Source organism: Emydura macquarii, unplaced genomic scaffold (genome assembly GCF_026122565.2).
Source record: "Emydura macquarii macquarii isolate MOO-44397 ecotype Brisbane River unplaced genomic scaffold, CSIRO-AGI_Emac_v2 contig_561, whole genome shotgun sequence".
NCBI classification, from domain to species: Eukaryota; Metazoa; Chordata; order Testudines; family Chelidae; genus Emydura; species Emydura macquarii.
In genome coordinates, this window is record NW_027130698.1 from 2,854,795 (window position 1) to 2,878,374 (window position 23,580).

The window sequence follows — 23,580 nt, forward strand, 5'->3', positions numbered from 1 at the left end:
TAAGTTTTATCATTACAATTTTGTACCCCTTAGTCTATTTATATGTAATTAGGTTTAGGACCTAAATTCATTTTATCTGTGGTAGTATTAAGTAATTTGTATCTAGTTATAAACATTTCACTGTATAAAACCTCTGTCTGCCTAGATAATTACATAGTTATCACAGCGCAGTATCTGAGCACCTAAATTACTAAGAAACAAATGCTAAAGGCCACCTTTTAACCACAATCACCTGGTAAAATAATATTTACTGGCAAAATCTGAGAGTTCCCATCTCCTTCATAATAACCCCCGTCTCAGCGCCCAGCAGTCCCTGGGGCCCCCAGAGCCAGTCTCAGCCCCCGGCCCCAACCACAGCCCCCCGACAGTGGTCCTGCTCCCAGCCCCAGCTGGGGCAGCGGGTGCAGATATGGGTAAAGGTGGGTGCGGGGGTAAAAAGTTTGAGAAGCACTGACACAGGATTTTTTTGTCATGCCATTACGGCAGACAACATCTAGAGTCCTCTGGTGGCTATTATAAATAGGTTTCATTGTACTCTGAGTGCAGTACTCCTATACAGAGAAGAGAAGGAAGCTTAAACACTCTGAATTTGTTTCCCTTACTCAACGAAGCGCCAATGAAGGTACAAAGGCCTCACTAAATCATGCTGTGATCCTGTCAAGCAAAGCAGAAGTAGCGCTGGATCAAGAGTCTACCTGTAGATTCTGCAGGAATAACACTTACCTTACAGTAACTGTGGTTCTTCTGGATTTGTTGTCCATATATATTTCACTGCTGAGTACGCATGCAACCAATGCACTTGAGTTTGGATTCTTTTGGCCACTGAGTCTTTTGGGGGCTGCCCTAAGAGTCCTCGTGCTTCCAACCGAGCACATAAAGGGATGGGCAATCCCAATGGCCCCTCAGTTCCTTTGCCAATACAGAATTCAGGTGTTATTAGATCATACTAGCGGGGGAAAAAGGTGGGTCATGGAATATACATGGACAATACATATCAAAGAACCACAGTTACTGAAAATAAGCAACCATTGCCTTTTGAGTGCTTGCCATATATATTCCACTGTTGATGACTCACAAGCAGTGACCTAGATAACTGGAGATGAGAGCTAGAAGTCTACCTAAAAAGCAATTGTAGGACAGCACCACTAAAATTAGATCAGACCTTGACATCTCTACCACAGAATAATGCTGGCTGAATGCATGTATTGCACCGCAAATAGCTGCCTTATATATCTCCAGTATGGGAACTTTTCTCAAAGAAGCAACAGAGTGCCCCAGTAGATGTGCTCACTCAACTGTGTCCCTTTACAGTGAGCTGTCACTTTCCTAGGTGAATCTATCTTACAAATTCATATGATAGCTAGATACAAGCAGAAATCCAGTCAGAAAGTCTGCGTTGAAATGGCCTGTCCTTGAACTCTGTATCCATAAACTATTAATAATCTGGGGGAATATTCTAAGTGATTTAGTTCTATCGATATAGAGAACAAGGGCTCTAAGACCATCTAGGGTGAGAAGCTTCACCTCATCTTTTATCTGAATGTGGTTTTGGAAAAAAACAGGTAGATGGATGACTTGATTTAAGTTACAGTCAGGGATAACTGCAGGTGGTGTTTCAATGACACCCTCGCTTTATGAAAAATTGTATATGGGGGCCCTGCCATGACTGCCTGTATCCCCCCTACCTGTCAATGTTGTTGTTACCAGAAAGCTGTTTTAATGGAAAGGTAAAACAGGGAATATGTTGCCAATAGCTATACAGGTGAGACTATTAAACCCATTAGTGCAATATTTAGATCCCAAGGAGGGCAAACCTCAATGACTAGAGACATACCCACATAAAGCCTCTCAAAAACCTTGCTAGCATAGGGTGTGAAAATATGAAATACCCCTGAACTGGAGGGTGGAAAACTGAGGTGGCTGCTAGGTGATCCATAGGGATCTCAGTGACAATCCAGAGTTCCTAAAGACAGAAGGTAGTCCAGTATGTTTGATATCTATGACAGGGACGGGGATACTGCCATTATTGCACCCGGACAGTGAATTTCTTCCATTTAACTGCATAAGCATGCCTTGTTGAGTCTTTTGTTATGGATTAGGATGTTTTATTCTTTAGAGGAACAGGATCTTTCCACTGAGGTCAAACAGACAGAATCCATGCTGTAAGGTTCAGGATACGTGGAATGGGATGGAAGATTTGACTGCATCTCTGTGATATTACATCTACTTGGAGAGGCAACTGTATCAGTTTGGATGGAGAGATTGGTTAGGTCCCAATACCAGAATTGTCTCAGCCATGCTTGATCTAGCATGATCATCCAGGCTGAGTCCTGCCTAGGCTTTCTGAGAACACTCAGTATTAATGGAACAGGAGGATAAGTGTACATCAGGCCTGTGACAGATACAGCAATTTCTTGAAAGACCTTATTGTATTAAGTTTATGTATTATTGTGGGACAGGATTGTATATAACCTCTTTAAGGGGGAGATGTGACAGATGTAGGACATGAGTTCAAAAAACTATACTGAAAATGTGCCACACAAGTATGAACTTTTGGGACAATTATTAAGTGGATTTCCTGAGGAATCCCTAGCGACAAGATAATGCAAACTCCCCAACTATGGTTATGCAAAAACCCAGTCTTTTGAAGTTATGCCCTGTGGAGAGGGTCATTGTGTGCTGATTACCTGATATAGAAAGTCAAGATCAAAGATCTGAGCTATATAAACAAACTGCTGATCCGCAAAGTTGTTGTTCTGATTCCGGATCAAAGATGGATGAACCTGTAACTGTAGGAAAAACCCAGCTGTGGGTTTTGAAGGACTAGCACCTACCAGAGCCTGAGGTTTAGGTGACCGCAGGTAAGCTTTTTAGCATGCTTGTAGGTTCTTTTACTGCTTTCAATATATTTTTTCTGTAATGCATTTTCCTTAAGAATAAATGTGCTTGCTTAGAAGGAGCTGTGCAGTACAACTGCAGGCAATACACTGGTCATAGCCCTCAAAGAGAAAGCAAAGTGCAGGTGCTGGCTTTTTAGGCAGTCTGGCTTGCTGGCGCTATCACAGGGTAAAGCATGGATCTGTGTAGCTTTAAAACTTGTGGTCAAGGAGTGAGACACAAGTTTTCGCCCAAGAGAGGGGATGTCTGGGAACCAGAAGCTTAAAATGTGTGCCCTTGATGGATCACAAGTGGGAATACAGGTACAGTTACCCTGAAACTGTGACAAAGCCCAGGGACCATGTTATCATGAATGCCTCAGATACAAATCCCCAATTCTGTGCTCCTCTAGAGCAGACCTTTTAATATTTCTTATTTTCTTTGGTGACAAAGAAGTATATGATGGGATGACCCTCCTTGAGAAATAGGTCTTGGATTATGCTGTCATTTATTGACCACTTGTGGTCACTTGAAAATTGTCTGAGGTGATTTGTCATGTTCTGTAATCCTGGCAGATTTACTGCTATCAGAATGATTTCATAGCAAATACAAAAGTTCTCCTGACACAGAGAAGTGGATCTTGCTCCCTGTGCTTGTTATAAAACATGTCTATAGTAATCTTCATCATGATTTGAATTATCAGTCCTTTCAGAAGTAGGAAGAAAGCTGTGCATGCCCGATAAATGGCTTTTAGCACAAAGACATTTATGTGGAGTCTTGTTTCCCGAGGATCCCAAGTACACTGTGTTGGAAGGTTGTCCAAATGGGTTCCCCATCATAGTGTGGAGCTCTCTGTCCCTTATATCTCTGACGGTAATGGCGGGAAGGGGGAAAATCCCTCACAGATTTTCAGAGACTCCTTTCACCAATGTAATGATTACTGGCCTTCTGATGGAACACATGCTAATATATCCAAGTAACATGTGCTTGGCTGATACACAAACTTTAACTACCTTTGCATGCAATAAGAGTGAAGTCTGGAATGCTGAGTTACAAAGGTGCAAGAGGCCATGTAAGTTTGTAGACTGAGACGATTTCTCAATGATGATCTGGAGTGAGCTTGTAGATAGGAGTAGCAGGTCTTCAAATCTTTCTTGCACCAACATGGAGTCGTGTTGCTCTTATAAATTCTATCCTTTTGAGTTGGAGTCAGTACTGACTTTTCTCTGTTTAGGACACACAAAAATGCAGAGTCCACTGAATGGAGTCTGTTACTTGTTGATGCAATCTTGCATAAATCACACAGTCATCCAAATGTGAAAACACCTACACTCCTTGTTCCTGAAGTAAGCGGTCACTATCACTAAGCAGTTCATGAATACCTTGGGTGCTGTTGCTAGGCTGAACGCATCCTGATAGTAGGCTCTGCCCATATGAAAACTCAGATACCTTCTGTGGCCAAGGTATTTTGCTATATGAATAAAAACATCTCTGAAGTCAAGAGCTTCATCCAGTTATTTGGAACTACAGTTAGAATTACTGAGGCCAGAGTTAGCATCCTTAACTTGGGATTGCGGATGCAAGTGTTCAGTTTTCTAAGAACCAGAATAGGGTGTTGAGCACTTTTCTTTTTGGGAATCAGAAAGAAAGAAGAATAAAATCCCTTCCCACTGAGTTCCTGAGGTACTTCTTCCACTCCAACCATTTAGAAATGACTGAACCTCTTGATGCAGCAATCTCCTGTAAGAGGGGTCACTGAAATATGACTGGGAAGGTGTCTGAAGGAGGATCTGGAACTGAAGGGAACAGCCCACCTCTATAATTTCCGGGACTTGATGACAGTGTTCCACACCCCACAGAAATGAAATGACTAATGCCCATATGAAGGGGATATAATTTGAAAATCAAAAAGAATATGTATAGTGCTCCCAAACAAGAAGTCAAATCTGCTGCCTGGATGATAAAGACTGATAAACTGATATGCAGAGCCCTGCAAATCCATGGATATCCGCAGATGCGGATATCCACAGACCCATTTTTATGGATTCTAGCTCAGATGCAGATATAAATTTTATCTCCCCAGGGCTCTAAGCTTCAGGCGTTGCCAGCTAGTTCCTCCCCCACCTGTTCCTCAGACTCCATAAGCCCCAGCCCATCAAAGCTGTGTTCAGCAGCAGTGGCCAATCCCCACACCGAGCTGCCCCCTCCCCTTTCCTGCCTGCCAGCCACCTGATGAGCAAAGGGCCCCCCCTCTGCCTCCACCGAACAGCTGAGTGATCTGTAGCCCCAGCTTCCTGGGGCCAGCCCCAGGTGGAGTAACCATTGATCGGGGCCAGTGGGAGCTGTGAACAGCATCAGGAGCTGCTGGCTCATTCCCCCTTCCCCCAGCTGTTTCTCGGGCTCTGTGAGCCCCAGCCCATCAAAGCTGGTCTCCAAACAGCTTGGTGGTGGCCTGAGACTTGCCACCAAACAGCTGTTCGAGGGAAAGGGGGGCTGGCTGCCATCAGCTGTTCAGGGGGTGTGGGTTCTGCAGCTATTTGGGGAAGCAGGAAGCAAAGGGGGTCAGTTATTGGGGGGGGCAGTTGCTGCTCTCTAGCAGTCCAGGAGCTGACACAGGCAGCTGCCCCAAAAGAAGTCACGGAGGTCGTGGACCAGGACCATATGAATGTTGTATAAGATTTATGTTTAAAATAAAAGTAACAATAACAACGTGTACATGTATTAAGCCACAGCTTTCTTATACTACAATACACAGGCAGGCACACACACAAACACTCCTCCTCAGAGGTACTGTGTGAGGAGGAGCTGCTGCAGGGGCGGGGGCAGTGCGGATGTGGATAAACATAAAACATGGCTTGCGGATCACGGGTCAGATACATGCTGACGCTGACGGATGTTGATCAGATGCGGACATTTGTGTGTCCGCACAGGGCTCTACTGATATGGTGGTGGATCCAGATTACTTCCTTCTGGGAATTTTTTGACACTTTCTAAGTGGTTCAAGCTGCCTATATTGGGAGTAACTGCTATGGTTGAGGATTATTGTGCTTTTGCAACTCTTTCAAAGAGTGTAAGGTCTCAACTGTTTTAGTATTGAAAAGTTCACATCCCTCAAATGTGAGAGCTTCAATCGGTACTTAAAATTCTTTAGGATCCCTGAAAAGTGGAACATGAAGATCTCCTCATAGGACTTAAGGTCGCCATCTGCAGCACCAAGTGCTGCTTGGAAGCATGTTTGTGTCACAAGCTGACCTTCAATGATGAGCAACTTAAAATCTTCCCTATTGTCTTGAGGATGGCTTTTGGCAAATTTAGCCATGGAATCCCACTTCAATCAATCATATTTAACCAACAGGTCTGGTAGTTGTTGATTCTCATTTGGAGGCATGATGTGGAGTAATTTTCCATCCAAATAAATTGGGGTGTTTTTGGCAGAGGGGTGGGGGGAGAGTTCCTTGTCTTTTGGTGTTGCTTTGTGTTGGTTTAATGTGATCTCTCATTTGATGCAGTAACCATGAATGAACTTAGTGTGGGATATGTAAAAATTGCCCAAAGCCCTGGGAAGAAATTTGGTAGTGACTGTCTGCTCTCATCAATGTTGGTACTAGAGAGGCAGGTGTCTGCTACAACAATTTAGCTGGCTCTGAAAGTCCCTCACCTGGCATTGCAAGATATCCAGGTACCAAGGTGAGCAGGAGTTTGTGTGATTTTTTTTCCTGGACTACCTCAACTGGAATCTTCAGCATGTTAGCCATTCTGAGCAACAAGTCTTGTAACATCTTGTCATCTGTTGAGGCTATATTCATTGACATGGATAACTCAACAAGTACAGCCTCATCCAGGAATGATGAGGACATATGAGCTGGTGAAAGATGGTCCTCTGATGAAGAGTCTCAGTCAGTAGCTTGGTCTGTTGACAGAGAAGCACACTGAGCTGGTTTTAAAGCCCCATGTGAAGTGGAGAAAGGGAACTAGCCCTGATTTGGGAAGCAAACAATGATCTTCTAGGATGGTGCATCATCCACAGGGCCCAATAAGTCCAAGGCTATTGATATCAGGGAGTACTTTGAGCCTTTTTGAGCTTCAATGCCTAGAGTTATAAAATTCATCCCTTGATTCCTTCTTAGGTGTAAAACTGGCTTAAATATCTGGACCTCAGGGAACACACCAGTGAAGACTCCCTCATGCCCTCACCACCGGAGGAGAATGGATAGTCCTCCCTATGAGGGGAAGCTGGTGTGCTGAAAGCACTTTTCAATGGTGTTCTGGTCAGTACCATTGATGTCATTAATTCCCAAATTGGAGCAGCAGTCGCTGCCAAAAGAGGCAGCTTCACCACTTCAAAAGTGGGGATCCCAATACCAAAGAGACCAGTAAGTCTTTTGATGTTATATAGAATTTTGGTGCCAAACATGTTGAGGCTGAAGACAAGTGAGTAGAGAGCGTCAGTACCAGGAGGATGGTACTGAACAATGTAAGTGGTAGCAGGGGAGCTGGTCTTAAAGCATGGTGACAGTGCTTTACTAGGGGCCAGATGGACTCCTCTGGGCCCTTGTGCTATTGTCTTCCTCTGAGGTGCAAGAGAATTTATGGCTCCTTGAGGAAGGACCTGGTGAAGGAGAGCGAAATCTATTCCCTTTGTGGACCTGGTACTCCTTTCTCCCCAGAGTGCATTGACCTTTTCAAAAGGAACATTTTCAGATGAGACTTCCTAGCTCTTTGGGTTCTCTTAGAAAATAATTTACAGATTACAAAAGATATGCTATGTGCCTCTCACCCAGACACAGTCCACAAATGGTGTACCCATCCTTCAGAGGCATTGCAGCTTAATATGCAGGACAATTTTTAAAACCTGGAGATTTGTGTTCAGTCATAATGACATTCTGCTACAGGGCCTAATTCACAGGTAAACAAAGGAGTGAATTTCCTTCTAAAAGGAAGAAAGGAAACACTATCAAAAATCTCTAACATGAATGACTGACTACTAAGTACCTATATATCTGCAACTATTTACATAACAAAGAATAGTCAGCACAGTGAATGAAGAAACTTGGACACTGCCCATTCTGACTTGTAGCCAGGGGTGGTGAGAAAGGACTGAGAGGTGGCTGGGGTTGCCCCATATTTTGTGCATGCAATTGGAGACATACGGACGCTCAGAACACAAGCATGACCTCCAATGGACACTACTGGCCAAAAAAATCCAATCTCCAGTGCACTGGGTGAACGTGCACCCAACACTGGAATATATAAAGATGAGCACCCAAAGAAGAATTGGAGACTTGATTGGGCACTCTTTTCCTCCACTGGTACTAAATCAATGTCCCAACAAGATAATTATGGGACACTGAGCCTAGCGTATTTTTCACAAGAATGGTAAGTGCTAAACCCAGTGTTCTAGCCAAATTCCAGCTCAGGTTATTATTAGTGGTCCAACTGGAACATCAAATCCAAATCCCCTTAACTTTGATGAAGCCTGGAGTAGATTCTGAACTTTACCACTCTCATACATCTCTTTTTTTTTACATGCTACCTCCCTAAATTCGCCTTGCATTTTTACTTATTTCTTTCTCGGTGCATGTCTGAATCTCTCGTAGTGTTTTGCATCCTGCATTGCTGCTGTGCTTCACCTCAATACTGGCTGCATTTCACTAACGAGGGAAGTGATCCCTATATATAGACTGTCCATATAATGTACTTTGCGATCTTTCAAAATGAATGGTGGTTATTAACCTACAGGTCAGTTGTAAAAGGCTCACTGGTAACAGCAAAGTAATTATCAGCTGAGAGCTTCTTAGTCATCACCCACTGATGCTTTTTTTTTCTCCCCCCAAATGTATTGTAATCATTACCCTCATCATACTCTTACCTTTAAATTCAAAACAGGAGGTTCATCTTCTGTTAAGGAAAAAAACAGATGGTTTTTTAATCAATTCAAAACAAAAATATTTACAAGTCCATAAATCATAAGGCTATATCTTACGAAAATGCAAACCTTATTGCAGGCCACATTAAGCAAATCTTTCCAAATGAGTGCACAGATTAGACCATTCCTTTGATCCATTAGATCAGATTAGATCATTCCTTTGCCATTATACTCCAGACATCTTAACATAGTCAGTCTGAACTTCCTAAGAAATACTGCTTTGACTATGCTGCTCAAGAAAAACATACAAACTTACACTAAAATCTTTTACTTTTCCTGCACTAGGAGTAAGAGAAAACTCAACTCTGGTAGCTCTTTCCTGTTACTGCTGAACATACATCTCCCACTGACTTCAGTGGGGCTGAGCACACATGTAACAGCAACAGAACAAGGCCCTTGGATCCACTGGAGATTGCAAGTCCTATAAGTCACAAGGACCTGACTGATCAATGAAATGTGTAAAAAAGTTACTGACCTTAACATACCTACAACTTTAGGGTGAAATCCTGACACATTAAAGACAATGGCAATACTCTAATGGACTTCAAAAGGTTCAGGATTTCACCCATAATGTATAACCTAGAGGTTCCCAACCCCTGGCCCGCAGGTCAAAAGTGGCCTGCAGGGGCTTTCAAAATGGCCCACGCTCCCTTCCCGCTGGCTGGGAGGCTCATACTGCAGTCACCCGCCTGGTCCCGGCACACAGCTGGGAGACATGTTAAGCCATCCACCTTCTGGCCAGTCCCAGCACAAAGCCGGGACCATGGTGGCAGCCACCCGCCTCCCCACTAGTCCCAGCGGGGAGGCAGGCTGCAGCCACCAGCCTTCTGTTCAGTGTATGCTCCCCGCCAGGAGACAGGCTGCAGCTGCCTGCCTCCCGCCCGGTGCTTGCTCCCAGCTGGGAGGCGGGCTGCAGCAGCCTGCCTCCCGCCCAATCCCAGCGCATAGCCGGGAGGCAGGCTAAGCTACCCACCTCCCAGCCAGTCCCTGACCCTGGCAGCAGCCACCTGCCTCCCCTGCAGTCCCAGTGCACCTGCCTCCTGACTGGTCCTGGTACAAAGCATGTGGCCCCCAAAAGCAGGGCACCAGGCAGTCACCCTGATTGGCCATCCTCGGACAGCTCTGGTGCTCAGCCTCGCTGCCTAGGTGCTGGGGTCCCTGCTGGAGCCAGAGGGAGGGGAGCACTGAACTCCTATCACCCTGGCTGCAGAAGGTAGCCATTGCCTAAGGAGCCAGGGGAGTGTGTTGCTGCAAGGCTAAAAGATGGTGCAGGCTCCTTGCTGCAGCCAGGGGATGGGAGATCAGCGAGAAGGCACCCTCCTCGGTGAACTCCTTCCCTCTGGCTGCGGTAGAGGAGTGCGGGGCCTGCAGACAGAACAGCTAGGACCCACCATGCCTGAGGAGGGGTGGGACTCTAAAAATCAGTGCCTTCCAGTTTGGCCTGCACTTAGGAGACCACCCACCATGACTTAGCTGCCAGGCCCTGTGCTTCTGTAGCAACAGTAACTCACTATAGTGATAACCATTATATTGGTGTTTTGTGAGTGTGTGACATTGTGCATAATTTGTAGATATAAAAGTCAATGTAAAAATGAGCACAATAGCATCAAAAGAATAAAAAAGTGAAAGTCAGAGGACAGTGCAGCTGGAAATGTATCTTGCCATGAGTTTAATAGTAAGTGGAAAGAAAAATACATGTTTACGATGGGAGGTGGCAGAAAACCAGTCTGTTTGGTTTGTGGATTTTGTGTTTCTGTGTTGAAAAAGTACAACTTGGAATGGCACTAGAACACTAATCACACAGACCTTGATGCAAAATATTCAATCAGTTCTGATGTATGGTGAGAGTATGTTGCCAGGAAAGAGTGCACTGACAGTCAGCAGTCATTATTTGTGAATAAATATGAGCAAAGCATAATTGCAATTGTTGCTTCCTATGACTTAGGTCTATTGTTGGCCCAAAAAAAGAAGCCTTTTACAGATGGAGAGGAAATCATGGAGCCTGCCCTAGAAATAGCAGCCAGAATGTTGGCCGACAAGCATGTCAAGACCAAATTTAAAGACATACCTCTGTCAAATAACACTATGACATGTTGAATAGCTTTCTGAGAATGTTAAGGCTTTTCATGCCTCAAAGTGCAAATTCTTTTCACTGGCTATGGATGAATCTAATGATATACCTGACACAGCACAGGTCACAATTTTTATTTGAGCTGTCAGTGAAAATTGAGGTATTGAAGAGCTGCTTGGCTTTATAGTCAGTGCTCGGCCCCATAAAAGGGAGAGATTTCTTTGCTATCCTGTGTGGAAAGAAATCTGGACTGGGGAAAGCTGGATAGTATCTGCACAGACGGTTCACCTGTGTTGACAGGCAGACACGTTGGGTCATTCTCTGTTGGAGCAGTTTCTTGAACGACCGCTGTTAAAGTACCATTGAATCATTCATCAAGAGGCATTGTGTGGGAAAAGTCTGAATCTCAAGCCTGTGATGGATGTAGTGCTGAAATGTGTGACCAAAATTCACGCCAAGGCTTTAAATAGGAGAGAATTCAGACAGTTTCTTCTTGACATAGAAGAAAAGTATGGTGAACTGTTGTTGCACTGTGAGGTTTGATGGCTGACAAAAGGTAAAGTTCTTTCTCACTTCTGGGAATTGAAGAATAGTGTGCTTCAGTTTCTGATAGAAATCAATGAGTTGCCTATGGAACGTGCATTTCTTGAAAACAGTGACTGGCTGAATGACTTGGCATTCTCAGTCGATATTACTGATCACCTCAATACTTTGAATCCGAAGCTTCGGGGAAGCAATAAACTCTTCACAAATACATATAATCATATTGCTTCCCTTAAAATGGGGCTGCAGCTTTTTATTGGTCAGCTAGCTTACAGAAAGTTTGACAATTTTGAGCATCAGAGAGAGATCTGTGGACAATGGAATTGACACAGACAAGTATAAGAGTAAAGTTGAAGCACTGTTGGAAATTTTCCGTCCTGATTTAGTCAGTTTGAAGCAGAGAAGAACAACATGGCTCTCTTTACAAATCCATTTACGTTTCCCAACAACAAGATTGATTCACTACAGGAGAAACTGCAACTGGAAATTATAAATCTGAAGTGCAATAATACCCTGAAGGGCCAATTTGTTAATCTTCCAGCCCTTCCCACTGCGGCAGATATGATTTCATTTTGGTGAATGCTTCCAGTGTCTGAATTTGGACATCTGCGTTCTTTTGCTCAGCGTTATGTTTGTCACTTTGGGAGTACCTACTGGTGTGAGAGAGCATTTTCTGCAATGAAACTGATCAAAAACAGAAATTGTGCCCACCTTAGACACAAATTTGAGTGGTCTGATGTTACTGGCAACCACTAACCTGAAGCCAGACATCGACAAGTTATCTTCTGGTCTTCAGCCACAGAAGTCGCATTAGATGGAAGTTGTGTGAAACGGACGTACGTTATAACTTTGTATCCGTTTTTAACAGTAATTTTTTTTAAATTTGCTTTGCACTAAATGTTTACTTTAAATATGTAGTGATGTGTAGTCCTTAATGGTGTATGTATTGATGTATACAGTATATATTTTTATGAGTTTACAGACTGGTGGACATTCAGGGTTGTAAAAATGATATTTGTGGCCCTCAAAAGGTTGGGAACCACTGTAATATCTTTGAGGAGACCCTGGACAACAGTAAAATCTGAGGCAAATGGTTCAGATTTGAACAATTCACAAAAAGACAACTACCTGCTTCAATATAGCATTCTGATTTAGTATTACAGCAGTCATGGCTTGATGAATCCTGATGTCCACAGCTGTTGATATTCTAAGTAGGGTTATTACTGAGAAACAGATTTCTTGCCAATTGGATGACAGCCTTGGCTCCTTGTAAAAACCTGATTAGACTGTTGTTGTAGGAATACAGATTTCTCAGTATCAGTAAATAAAATAAGGAGCCATATAATCTAGAAGTCACTGAAATAATAGGCCTTTAAACTGAAAGTTCTTCAATGGGCAGTAAAAATGTTAATGATAGGAAAAATAGAGTAAAGTAACATAGGCCTTTGGGGAGGACTGTTTTGTAGGGCTATATAAAAGTACTGACACATATAAGCAGTTTCAGATGACACAAATTTGTATAAAGGCAAAGTTTGGGTAAAAATCCTGGCCTTACTGAAATCATAAGAACGCAAGAACAAAAGAAAAGTCATACCAGTCAGACCAATAGTCCATCTAGGCCAGTATCCTTCCTGTCTCCGGTCAGTGCCAGATGCTTCAGAGGGAATGAATACCACAAGGTAATTTTGAATGATCCATCTCCTGTCATCCAGTCCCAGCTTCTGGCAGTTGGAGATTTAGGAACACCCAGAGCACTGATGGAACTTGTCTAATTCTTTTTTGAACTCCATTACACTTTTGACCTTCACAACATCCCATGGCAATGAATTCCACAGGCTGACTGTACATTGTTTGAACAAGTACTTCCCAATGTTTTTTTAAACCTGCTGCCTATTAATTTCCTCGGGTGACCCTTCATTCTTGTGATAGGGAAAGTGGTAAATAACACTTCCCTATTCACTTTTCTATACCATTCATGATTTTATAGAACTTTATCATATCCCTGCTTAGTCATCTCTTTTGTAAGATGAACAGTCCCAGTCTTTTTAATCTCTCCTCAAAGCTATTCCATACCTCTAATTTTCATTGTCCTCAGCACCTTTTCCAATTCTAATATATCCTTTTTGAGAAGAGGCAACCAGAATTGCACACATTATTCAATGTGTCAATATACCATGGATTTCTACAGTGGCATTATAATTTCTGTCTTATTATCTATTTCTTGCTTAATGGCTCCTAACATTCTGTTAGCTTTTTTGACTGACACCGCACACTGAGCAGATGTTTTCAGGGACTTATCCATGATGACTCCAAGATTTCTTTCTTGAGTGGTAATATTTAGATCCCATCATTTTGTATGTATAGTTGGATTTATTTTTCCAATGTGCATTACTTTGCATTTATCAACAGTGAATTTCATCTGCCATTTTGTCACCCAGTCACCCACTTTAGTGAGATCCCTTGATAACTTTTCACAGTCAGTTTTGACCTTAACTATTGTGAATACTTTTGTATTGTCCTCAAATCTTGCCACCTCACTGTTCACCCCTTTTTCCAGATTATTTATGAATAGATTTGAACAGCACAGATCCTTGGAGAACCTCACTATTTACCTCTCTTCATTGTGAAAATTTACCATTTATTCCTACCCTTTGTTTCCTATCTTTTTACCAGTTACTGAGCTGTGAAAGGGCCTTCCCTCTTATCCCATGACTGCTCAGTTTGCTTCAGAGCCTTTGAGGAGGGAGCTTGTCTCCAAGGTTTTCTGAACGTTTGCTGAATGGCCAAAGAATTCTAATAGATTGGTGAGATATGATTTCCCTTTACAAAAGAGCTGTCAACTCTTCTCCAACATACCGTGTTTATCAATGTGTCTGATAATTTTGTTCTTTACTATAGTTTAAATCATTGCCCAGTATGGAAGTTAGGCCTGTAATTGTCAGGCTCACCTCTGGGGTCTTTTTTAAAATAGGCATTATATTAGTTACTCTCCAGTTGTCTGATACTGAGGTTGATTTAAATGACAGGTTGCATACCACAGTTAGAAGTTACCCTGGGTGGTTAAAAAGTAGAAACATTTGCTTTAAAAGTATGTTTGTTTACCTTCCACTTGTATATTTGACTGGTCTACTAAAATTGGAAATGCAGCTTCATGGGAAGAAATTTCATTCTCATCAACACTAGGAGATATTGGAAGCTTTTCCTGAATGAAAATAAAACAGAGAAATAACCATATTATACAAATCCACAACATCCTAAAAACAACCCATGCAAGCACGCATGCATGTGACACATTTATAGCATTAATGCCCACACCAGTCCTTAGAATGATTGTTGCATTGAAATGGCTTAAGATAATATAGTAGAATCTCAGAGTTACGAGCACCTCGGGAATGGAGTTTGTTCGTAACTCTGAAATGTTTGTAACTTCGAACAAAACGTTATGGTTGTTCTTTCAAAAGTTTACAACTGAACATTGACTTAATAGAGCTTTGAAACTTTACTACACAAAGGAAAAATGCTGCTTTCCCCTTATTTTTTTTAGTAGTTTACGTTTTTTGTCTCTGGTGCTGCCTGACTGCGTACTTCCAGTTCCTAATGAGGTGTGTGATTGACCGGTCAGTTCATAACGCTGACGTTCTACTGTACTTAAACCCATATTTTCTCCTTTTTTCCTGTAGATTCACATGCATGAAAACCTTAATAGTAATTAACAGTAGATAAGGAATATGATAGTTACTTAGTTCATAACAAGGTAATGGTCCCTATACTTTGTAATTACATATACAGTTACCAAGTCTGTAAAAGCACCCTTACTTTCACTTGTTACATACAGTATCTAAATTCACTGTTTATGCATAAAACATATGTACAATATATCTCAGCCTGTCCAATAAAATTGTGTACATATTTAGGGAATCAAGAATGTAATATACTTAAGATTGTATTGTCTCAGCAGTTTTACCAGCATCCCATACATTTCTCTCTCCCTTCTTTTTTTTCCCCTTTTCACTGACTACCCTCTCTTTGCTTCACCTAAGGGTATTTTCTGCTTCCTTTCACAGACATAGTATTTTGCTGCTTCTCCTCTACTCTTACTTTTCTCTGTCAAATTTTGAACATCATTTTGGTACAAAGTTCCAAATTGCACTTTACGTGTACCCTAGGAGTGTTAAATTGCTCACTCTCACAGGCAGAAACAATCCAAATCCTCAACATAAAAAATCTAATGGAATCGAATATATGGGGTCTTTTTGCTAAACTACTGCATGATTCACAATCTCTGTCTCTAGGCATGCTGTCACGGATCCACGTGGTCTGGTGAATTCCCAGCATGTAACAAGTCCCTTGGGAGTGACACCTTTCTTGTGTGAGGCCCCAAGACCCACATGGCACCAGCAAACCCTGTCTCTCTCCATGGCTCCCTGCAGCAAATCTAGCCAAGCTTGGCTCCTGTGGGAGGCTTGTACTGTACCCCTTCAGGGAGCAATGCTCCCAGTATTTCCAGAGACAGAAAGCAGACTACAGAATCTGGAAGTCCTTAGGTTAGCAAAGACAGGCAAAGGTTAGTCATAGTCCATCCCCACTGAATCAGTGCAAATGGACTCCATCCCATCCAAGTTGTGACAGACTCCATCTCTGTCCCGGTTTCTCTCCCTTTTCTCACCCCAGGTGAGAGCAGCCAGCCTCTTCCAGAAGCCAACTTTTTATCCCTTGCTGGTCACCTCCCAGTCCTTTGTTCTCCCAGCAAAGCCACACAGGGCTCACCACCCCACCTCCCAGTGCCTCCCATTGTTGAGTGTAGATCATTCAGTCATTGAGGCTTCCATAGTCTCTCTGGACCCTTTGTTGATCTGGGTCAATTTTAACCAGTTTCTTAACAACCCATTCATTTCACCCAGACAAGGAAGTGACACACACACACCTCATATCTTTTGTGCTGTTCCAGGAGCAGTGCTAACTCTTTTGCCCCCACTGGCTACGAATGCAGAGTACAGAGGGAAACATTATACTAACATTCTGAGATCTGTACTGGCTTCTAACTAGTTTCCAGGTAGAATTTGAAGTGGTTTTTTTCACCTGTAAAATGCTCAGTGGTTAGAGCCCAGACTACTAAAAGGACCAATTATCTCTCTAAATAATACTAACTAATTTAATTTCTGCAGGTATAAGCTTTCATGGGCTGTAACACACTTCGTCAGATGACATCTGATGAAGTGGGTTACAGCCCGCAAAAGCTTATGCCTGCAGAAATTAAATTTGTTAGTCTTTAAAGTGCTACAGGACTCTCGTTGTTTTTGCTGTATACAGACTAACAAGGCTACCCCTCTGGAACTAAATAATACTAACGCACACTGTGATTATCTTCAAAGATGCTCAAGCTAACAGCTCTCTCTATGATGGGCCTTTCACTCTAACTTACCTCCCACCTGCTCTGACAAAGGCCAGATTATTTGGACTTCAGGACCTGCTGCAGAGGCTCATCTATTTCCACAGGCTTTTGAGGGAGGAGTGGGTTGAAGGATCTGGTTGGGAATGGTTGAGTGCAAATTATTATTTAGCCGCAGTGGTTGCATTAGGACTTAACTTATTACATGAACTAAGTGTGGTATTAAAATGTAAAGTGACTTTGCATGATGGAGGTATTATTTATCCTTTTGTTTGTATATATATGCATAAAGCTTGGAAGGATGCTCTTAATATATTTTAGTAAATAAATAAGCAAACAAGTACTATACTATGTCCCTTCAGTTGGACACGTTTAAAGGAATGGGATCTGCTACTTCTAATCATTATGTAGGTTTCTGGATAGGTTAAACTCAAGTGCAATTTTGCCAATATGCTATTTCTGTAGATTTTAACTACCTTTGTGCACCAAAAGAAAGCTGGTAGGGCAACTTTTGTGAAGGCTGGTTGGCCTAGAGTCCCTCCCCAGAAATATAGTTCAAATAAATGTAAAAATATTTCAAACTATTTTGAAATGGCAATTCTTTTATTTTAAACTTGATTTCACCCTATATTTTGTCATAAAAAGCATGAAATTTAGAAACAGCACCACCTTATGGCCACGATTGTATCAGTTATCTATTTGTTACTGAAAGAAAGCCAGTGAATGTATCCTTCGGTGCCAGGAGTCAAGATTTTCTTGCACTAAGAAACATACATAAAATGGTGTCAAAGTTTACACAAAGCAAAGCTGATGGAATTGATTCCTATTTCTGTTATACTAGTGTCATTCAGGATTAATCCAGTAATGTCAATGGGGATGGACTAGTGTAAAACAGGTGTGAAAGCAGAATCTGGAAATGGGGTGTAACATGTAAATCAAACAAAAGTTTTCGAAGTTAAATTGCAGACTGTTTTTATATTTATTGGTGAATGAGAGAATTCTTCTTTAGCAGATATCTGTAACTTTTCCAGCTGAACATATATATTTTCACTTCCTAACATATGTCTGAAGACAAAAGAGCTACCTGGTTGCTAGAGATGACAGTCATAATACTCAATGCATACATTGTTTTAAACTTACCAGGAATTCAGGCAATTCTAATATATTAAAAACAAAATTTGTTTGGCTTATCTTTTGATTAATAAAAGTAGCAGTTTTGATTTTACTGGTCATTATGCTCCCTGAAATGCCTTTATATACAGGATAACATGTTATTTCCTACTATGTTTTGAGAATACTGCAAGAAACATTTCTTTTTTCCAAGATGGAATGACTCCAAATCCAGTCAAGCAAGGAAAAGGTTAACACCCTGAAGTAGAGGAAATGGGAGCAGGACCTTTCTTACACCACAGAAACTGCCAGGGCCTCCAGTTATGATGGTTGGATCCTGCAGCTCTGGGGCTCATTAAAACAAGAAGCAATAAAGAGAAGACATTAGTAGATGGGCTTATACCTTTCTGGGAGGGGAAAGAGGTTTAGGAGGCTCCTGCACTAGATCAAATCTCTCATGAAAGAGCTGCTGTACAGAAAATCTTGATCCCAGAAGAAAGCTGTGCTGTGCTATGCTATGCTATGGGAAAAACAGTGAGTGAGAAACTGTTTTGTCCTTTTATTTTGGATCTAGCTAAGGGAAGTCTTGAGATACCTTTTACTCTTGATTAGGGCTGAAAATGTCCAGTTGTAGGCGTATGATGTCCTTAAAAGAGTAGGATGCTTTCTTTTTTCTGCTGGTTAATAAAGGCTCTAAGAAGCTATTTGACAATGATACCTGGGAACAATCACAGGTTCCTTAGTGGGTATGTACTTGTTTGGAGTCCTGAATAGCTAAAACTATGTTACCATCTCTTACTGTTCCTCCACTATAATGCTGTTGTAGACAGCGCCATAAAAATAAGCATAATCAGTTATTAAGAATGCCTGATACTTCCAATTATAAAACCATGTTTTCAGTTACTCATAACTTTTGTCAAACTTTATCCAGTCAGGCTGAAATTTTCCAGGCTGGGTGCCTTCCTCAGGTTGAATTTTATTGGAAAGTGTTATCCAAAAAGCTTCAACTGTTTCTGAGAACATGACTGTAGCCGGGAGGGGTGGTCCCCCTCTGAGGACCCAGAGAGGGAGCCAGACCCACCCTGCCTAACAGAGCCCTCCCACAGGGGAAGCCCTGACCGGAAGCTGGTGGGCGGGTCTAGGCCTTTAAAGGCCCCAGTGGCCTCACCTGACCAGAAGTAGGGGGGCGGAGCTAGGTCTTTAAAAGCCAGGCCGGTGAGCTCAGTTAGGGGGAGACTGCCAAAGGGGAAGGACGCGTCTCCTTCCGAGCTCCTACCTAAGGCCGGGCCAGGGAGCCGCACTGAAAGGGAGCGGCAGGCCTTAACCCCAGTCTAGGGATCCGCAGAGGCCTCCCCCCAGTATCCCACGGCCTGGGAGTTGGAGGAGGGCCCACCAGAGGACCCCACGGCCTGGGAGCCAGAAGAAGGCCCATCGGGGCCCCCTGCCGACCACGAGCCTGAGGAGAACCCCCCTGAGACACCCGGGGCCTGGGAGCCAGAAGCGGACCAGCTGGAGCAGTACCGAGCCTGGGACCCCGAGAACTTACCGGCCCTGCCCGAGGCCTGGGGGCCACAGGACCTGGAAGAGCTGCCCTCCGAGGACGAGCCCATGGAGTTGCCCGAGCTGCCGCCCGTGGACGAGGAGGGCCTAGCAGGCCTACCATGCCCCAGCGACCCAGAGGAGGCAGGTACCGGGGGTTTTGGGGAGGAAGAAGCCCAGGGATAGCCACAAGTTAGTGGCTGAGTCAGGGGCAACACAGGCAGCGTGTTGCGGCCGGAGCCCCGCCGACCCCGTGGCAAACGCCGTTGCCACTGCCAGGGCCCTGTGCTGGGACGCAGTGGAGACGGGCGGGCCTGCGTCCCCCTCCCCCCCTTCCCTACCCACCTTGAGGAAGCCTTCCCCGCCATACTGCTCTAGAAAGCGGCCTGCCTGTTTGGCCAGCCCGGCCTGAGGGCCTGGCGACTTAGACTGCCTGTTTGGCCAGCCCGGCCTGAGGGCCTGGCGACTTAGACTGCTTGCCCTGAGAAGGGCACCAGACTGTTCCCGGTGAGAGGTAGCCGGGAGGAGTGGTCCCCCTCTGAGGAGGACCCAGAGAGGGGAAAACCCGGACGCTGCTCCCCGGTTCCAGAGGCACGTCCACAATGACTAAAGAAAAATGTTGTTTTGCCATTTAAAAAAAAAAAAAAGCAACCTTTTCTTTCAGAGGTTATATTACCCTCATGCTTTCATGAGGGACTCTAAAGTTGGCTGGGGGTAGGAGAGGAGGGTAGCCATTGTGTGGTAACCCACCTAAATTTGGCCAAATTATAAGCCTTTTAAAAATACTGCCTCGCACATCCTCAGCAGAGACATTTTTAAAGTTTAGCTGCTACAATTTCCAAATTTCCTCACGGCGCATGCTTAAGCCTCTCACACTTCCTAGTGCTGCCCAGATTGCACATGCACTATCCCCACAGACTGACTGAGTATGCCCCACCCCAGTGCTTTAGGGGCAAAGCCAGACTTCCCTTGCAGTTGCTGCTTCTAGTTGTTCTGGGGCTTTGCTCAGGCACTGAAACTGATAGCAGGAGAGACAGGCTCCCTGCTCTCTCAGTGACTTCCTGATGTCACCCAAGTGGTATGGAGGAGGAAGCTGCCTGACTCAATGCAGAGAGGACAAGGGAAGGATCGAGGGAAGGAAAGGAATAGAGTGGCAGAAGAAGCCAGGTGACACAGACTGGGCTGGGAAGAAAGGATTGAGGCTGGCAAAACACTGAGCTTGGGACTGTTTGGGCAAGGAGACTATGACTGAGAGATGGGGGGGAGACTCTGGGACAGATGACTGGAGAGGAAGGAAGCACAGACTGAATGAGGAGCTGTGGGGAGGCTGGTCACTAATTGTGTGTTTCTCATTTTCTGGGTATCCCTCTTGACAGCCTGACCTTTGGTTTGCAGAAGTGCTGAGTGCTCACAGTGGCAATAGGGAGTCAATGGGAGCTGTACTTTGAACGTACAAATGCTAAGTTCTCTGAAAAATCAGGTCCTAGACATCTCAGATTGGGCACCCAAAATTAGTGGATGCTTTTGATCCTAATTTCTCTGTGCCTCAGTCCCTTACTTGTAAAATGGGGATAATACTATTCTTTACACCACATGGGTGTTGTGAAGATAAATTCATGTTTGTGAAGCCCTTGGATATCATAGTGATGCCCTCCATAGAAAAGCCCATAAGGAAATTAATAATTCAGCACAGAATTTGAATAGCATGCAGTAAATAAGGCCCAAGACCTTACACTGAACAATGAGGATGAAACAAAACAGTGAATAGCTACTCATTAAATGACTACTTTCCATTCTGTGCATCAAACAAGGTAGGGGTCCTGTGGAAAAGCGAGTATGCAACGTAATTAAATACTGTCTCATCATGCACATATGGGGGATGAATTGATTGCATAGGCAATCATAATTCTGGCATTTCCTAACTTTTAAGTGGTTGATTTTGCAATTCTGTGTTATATACATATGAACATACAAAAACGCAAGAAAAAACATTATTCCAATTTCTGGATGTTAAAGTATTTATAATACCCATGACTTGAGCTCTCCAAGTCAGTCCCCTCCACAGTTTACAGTCTATGTTTCATACTTTGTGTACTGAGTACCTCTATAAGCCTCTTTTTCTGGGTATAAATCTTCAAAAAACTTCTAATCTTACCAGTGCAAACAAGTGTGGGTACAAATGACACTATTTAAATTGCTAGCTATCTGATTTGTGCCCACAAACATTTACACTTGTATATCACATTAACAGATACCTATAATCTGCCATTTGTGCCTGCAAAATTACAGATGTAAAAACGCTGGATTGCAGCCTCTGGAAAATTTTGCTTCCAAAATGTGGACTATGAGTATGTCTATACTGACGGCTGTAAAGTCACCGCTGTCAGATCGACCTATCTGGATCGACTGAGCGGTCAGTGAAGACCCGCTCAATTGATCCAGAAGCTGATGCTGGTAAACCACCCCCCTCAAGTGGCGTAGAGCTGCGTCACGCAGTGAAGACACCACGCAGAAGGAAAGCACAGCAGTCGACGGGAGTTGCGCAAGCTACTCTGTGTAGCTTGCGTAACTCCCGTCGACTGCCGCCAAATTGCCAGGTCAGTGTAGATCAGGGCTAAGGATTGCACTCTTTGCTCAGCCAATTATGCGGACTCGTTAAATGTAAAATAGGGTGCCACATATGTTCCCTGGCAACTTCTAAATCATCCTGATAAAAGAAACCCCAAAACTATCAGAGAAGTAAGTGGATGACTGTGGATGAGTGCATGAAACTAATTTTGAGAACTCCAATCAGAGTGAAACATGAGGCAAGAATGAAAAATACAAACTGAAAACAGTGTATGAATAGTAGAAAAAAAGATGTAATAACCCTTTTTCAGACATTCAAATTCTTACATTTTTGTATTAAAATGTGCAAAAGAAACTAAGTGACTAACCTTTTTATTTTTGTAGGGAACAGCATAAATGGCATCATTCCTGAAGCTTCCTCTTTTCTCTGTACCCTGATAGTTATGCTCTGGCTCTTTTTCTGTGTCTGAAAGGTATGTGTCTGTGTCCTCATCTTCACAATGCTTGCCTGACACTTCCAGCGACTGCACAAGAGATGTTTCACTATCATCATGCTTCCACTTGGACCTGCAAATGGAGAAATACTTTAACACACACACTTTTTATTTTCCAAAGAACAAATGCTAGTAAAGTCACACTGTATACAGCAGATGCAAAAAAAAAAAAAAAAAAGACAACTAAGCTTCTTTAAATGCAAACGCAATAGTCCAGAATTTTAGTTGTTCACACTCCTGTTTATGCTAATAAAACTAGAAATTTGCATCCCCCACATCTGGTAGGCACATAAACCATATCTTCTTCTCTATTTTTATGGGACTGCCAGACTGGGGACAGAGAAAGAGAGGACTACCATTTCTATATATGGAGTAGTCTGTGGAGAGGATAACATGGGTCAAGGGTATTACCTTATGTGCAACTTAGATGATTCCCTACGAATAATTGAGCAAATGGGGGTGAGTTGGCAAACATTCATATGCACATTTTTACTACTTGCTGCATTGCTCATTCTTTCCCCTCTGGAGACTGTGGTTATAACACTGCCTTATGTGAAATGGAAAATGGGGGAAGGGGAATTTTATTTCCAATGTGAGGTGTTAAAACAGAAAATGTACATTACCCCAGTTTGAGCTCAGTGACTGTGGCATAGGGCTCAATAAAACACTCTTGTTCCAAACAGGTGGTATCACTTTCAGAAAGTGATCGCTGACGAGGCTGGGGAATAGCAACGGTACGCCCAGTTAAAGTTGTTACTAGAATAGCTGCTGCTAGGGCAGATCTAAAAGAAAGCAAAATAAAACACTGATGTATTCTCAAAATGTACAAATAAAAGTTGAGAGCCATAGAGAAGTTACCTTCACTAATTAGGCAATAGCACAAAGTTTAAGATTCAACAATCAAATGATAAAAAGTATCTTAAAATATTAAGTGAACTGATTTAAACTGCCAACCCACAAAGACAGTTAAAGCATGAACTCAGCTGTAATTATGCACTGCAGAACCCTATGCGTAAAGTTTGTTCCATATCACAGTTTCCTAAGTCCTCAGTTACTTTCACGG

General features: G+C 43.1%; 1 protein-coding gene across 4 annotated transcripts in view; it reads right to left on the reverse strand.

Annotated features, from left to right (window-relative positions):
- The window catches only part of CEP89 (centrosomal protein 89), a 107,217-nt gene that overhangs the window by 79,044 nt on the left and 4,593 nt on the right, over positions 1–23,580 (reverse strand). For all 4 annotated transcript variants that reach the window (XM_067540031.1, XM_067540029.1, XM_067540030.1 and 1 more), the window contains exons 3-6: positions 23,141–23,299; positions 22,392–22,590; positions 14,520–14,619; positions 8,747–8,775 (exon numbers count right to left, since the gene is read on the reverse strand). In XM_067540031.1, the coding sequence (XP_067396132.1) occupies positions 8,747–8,775; positions 14,520–14,619; positions 22,392–22,590; positions 23,141–23,299 (487 nt within the window). The remainder of the gene's footprint in view (positions 1–8,746; positions 8,776–14,519; positions 14,620–22,391; positions 22,591–23,140; positions 23,300–23,580) is intronic.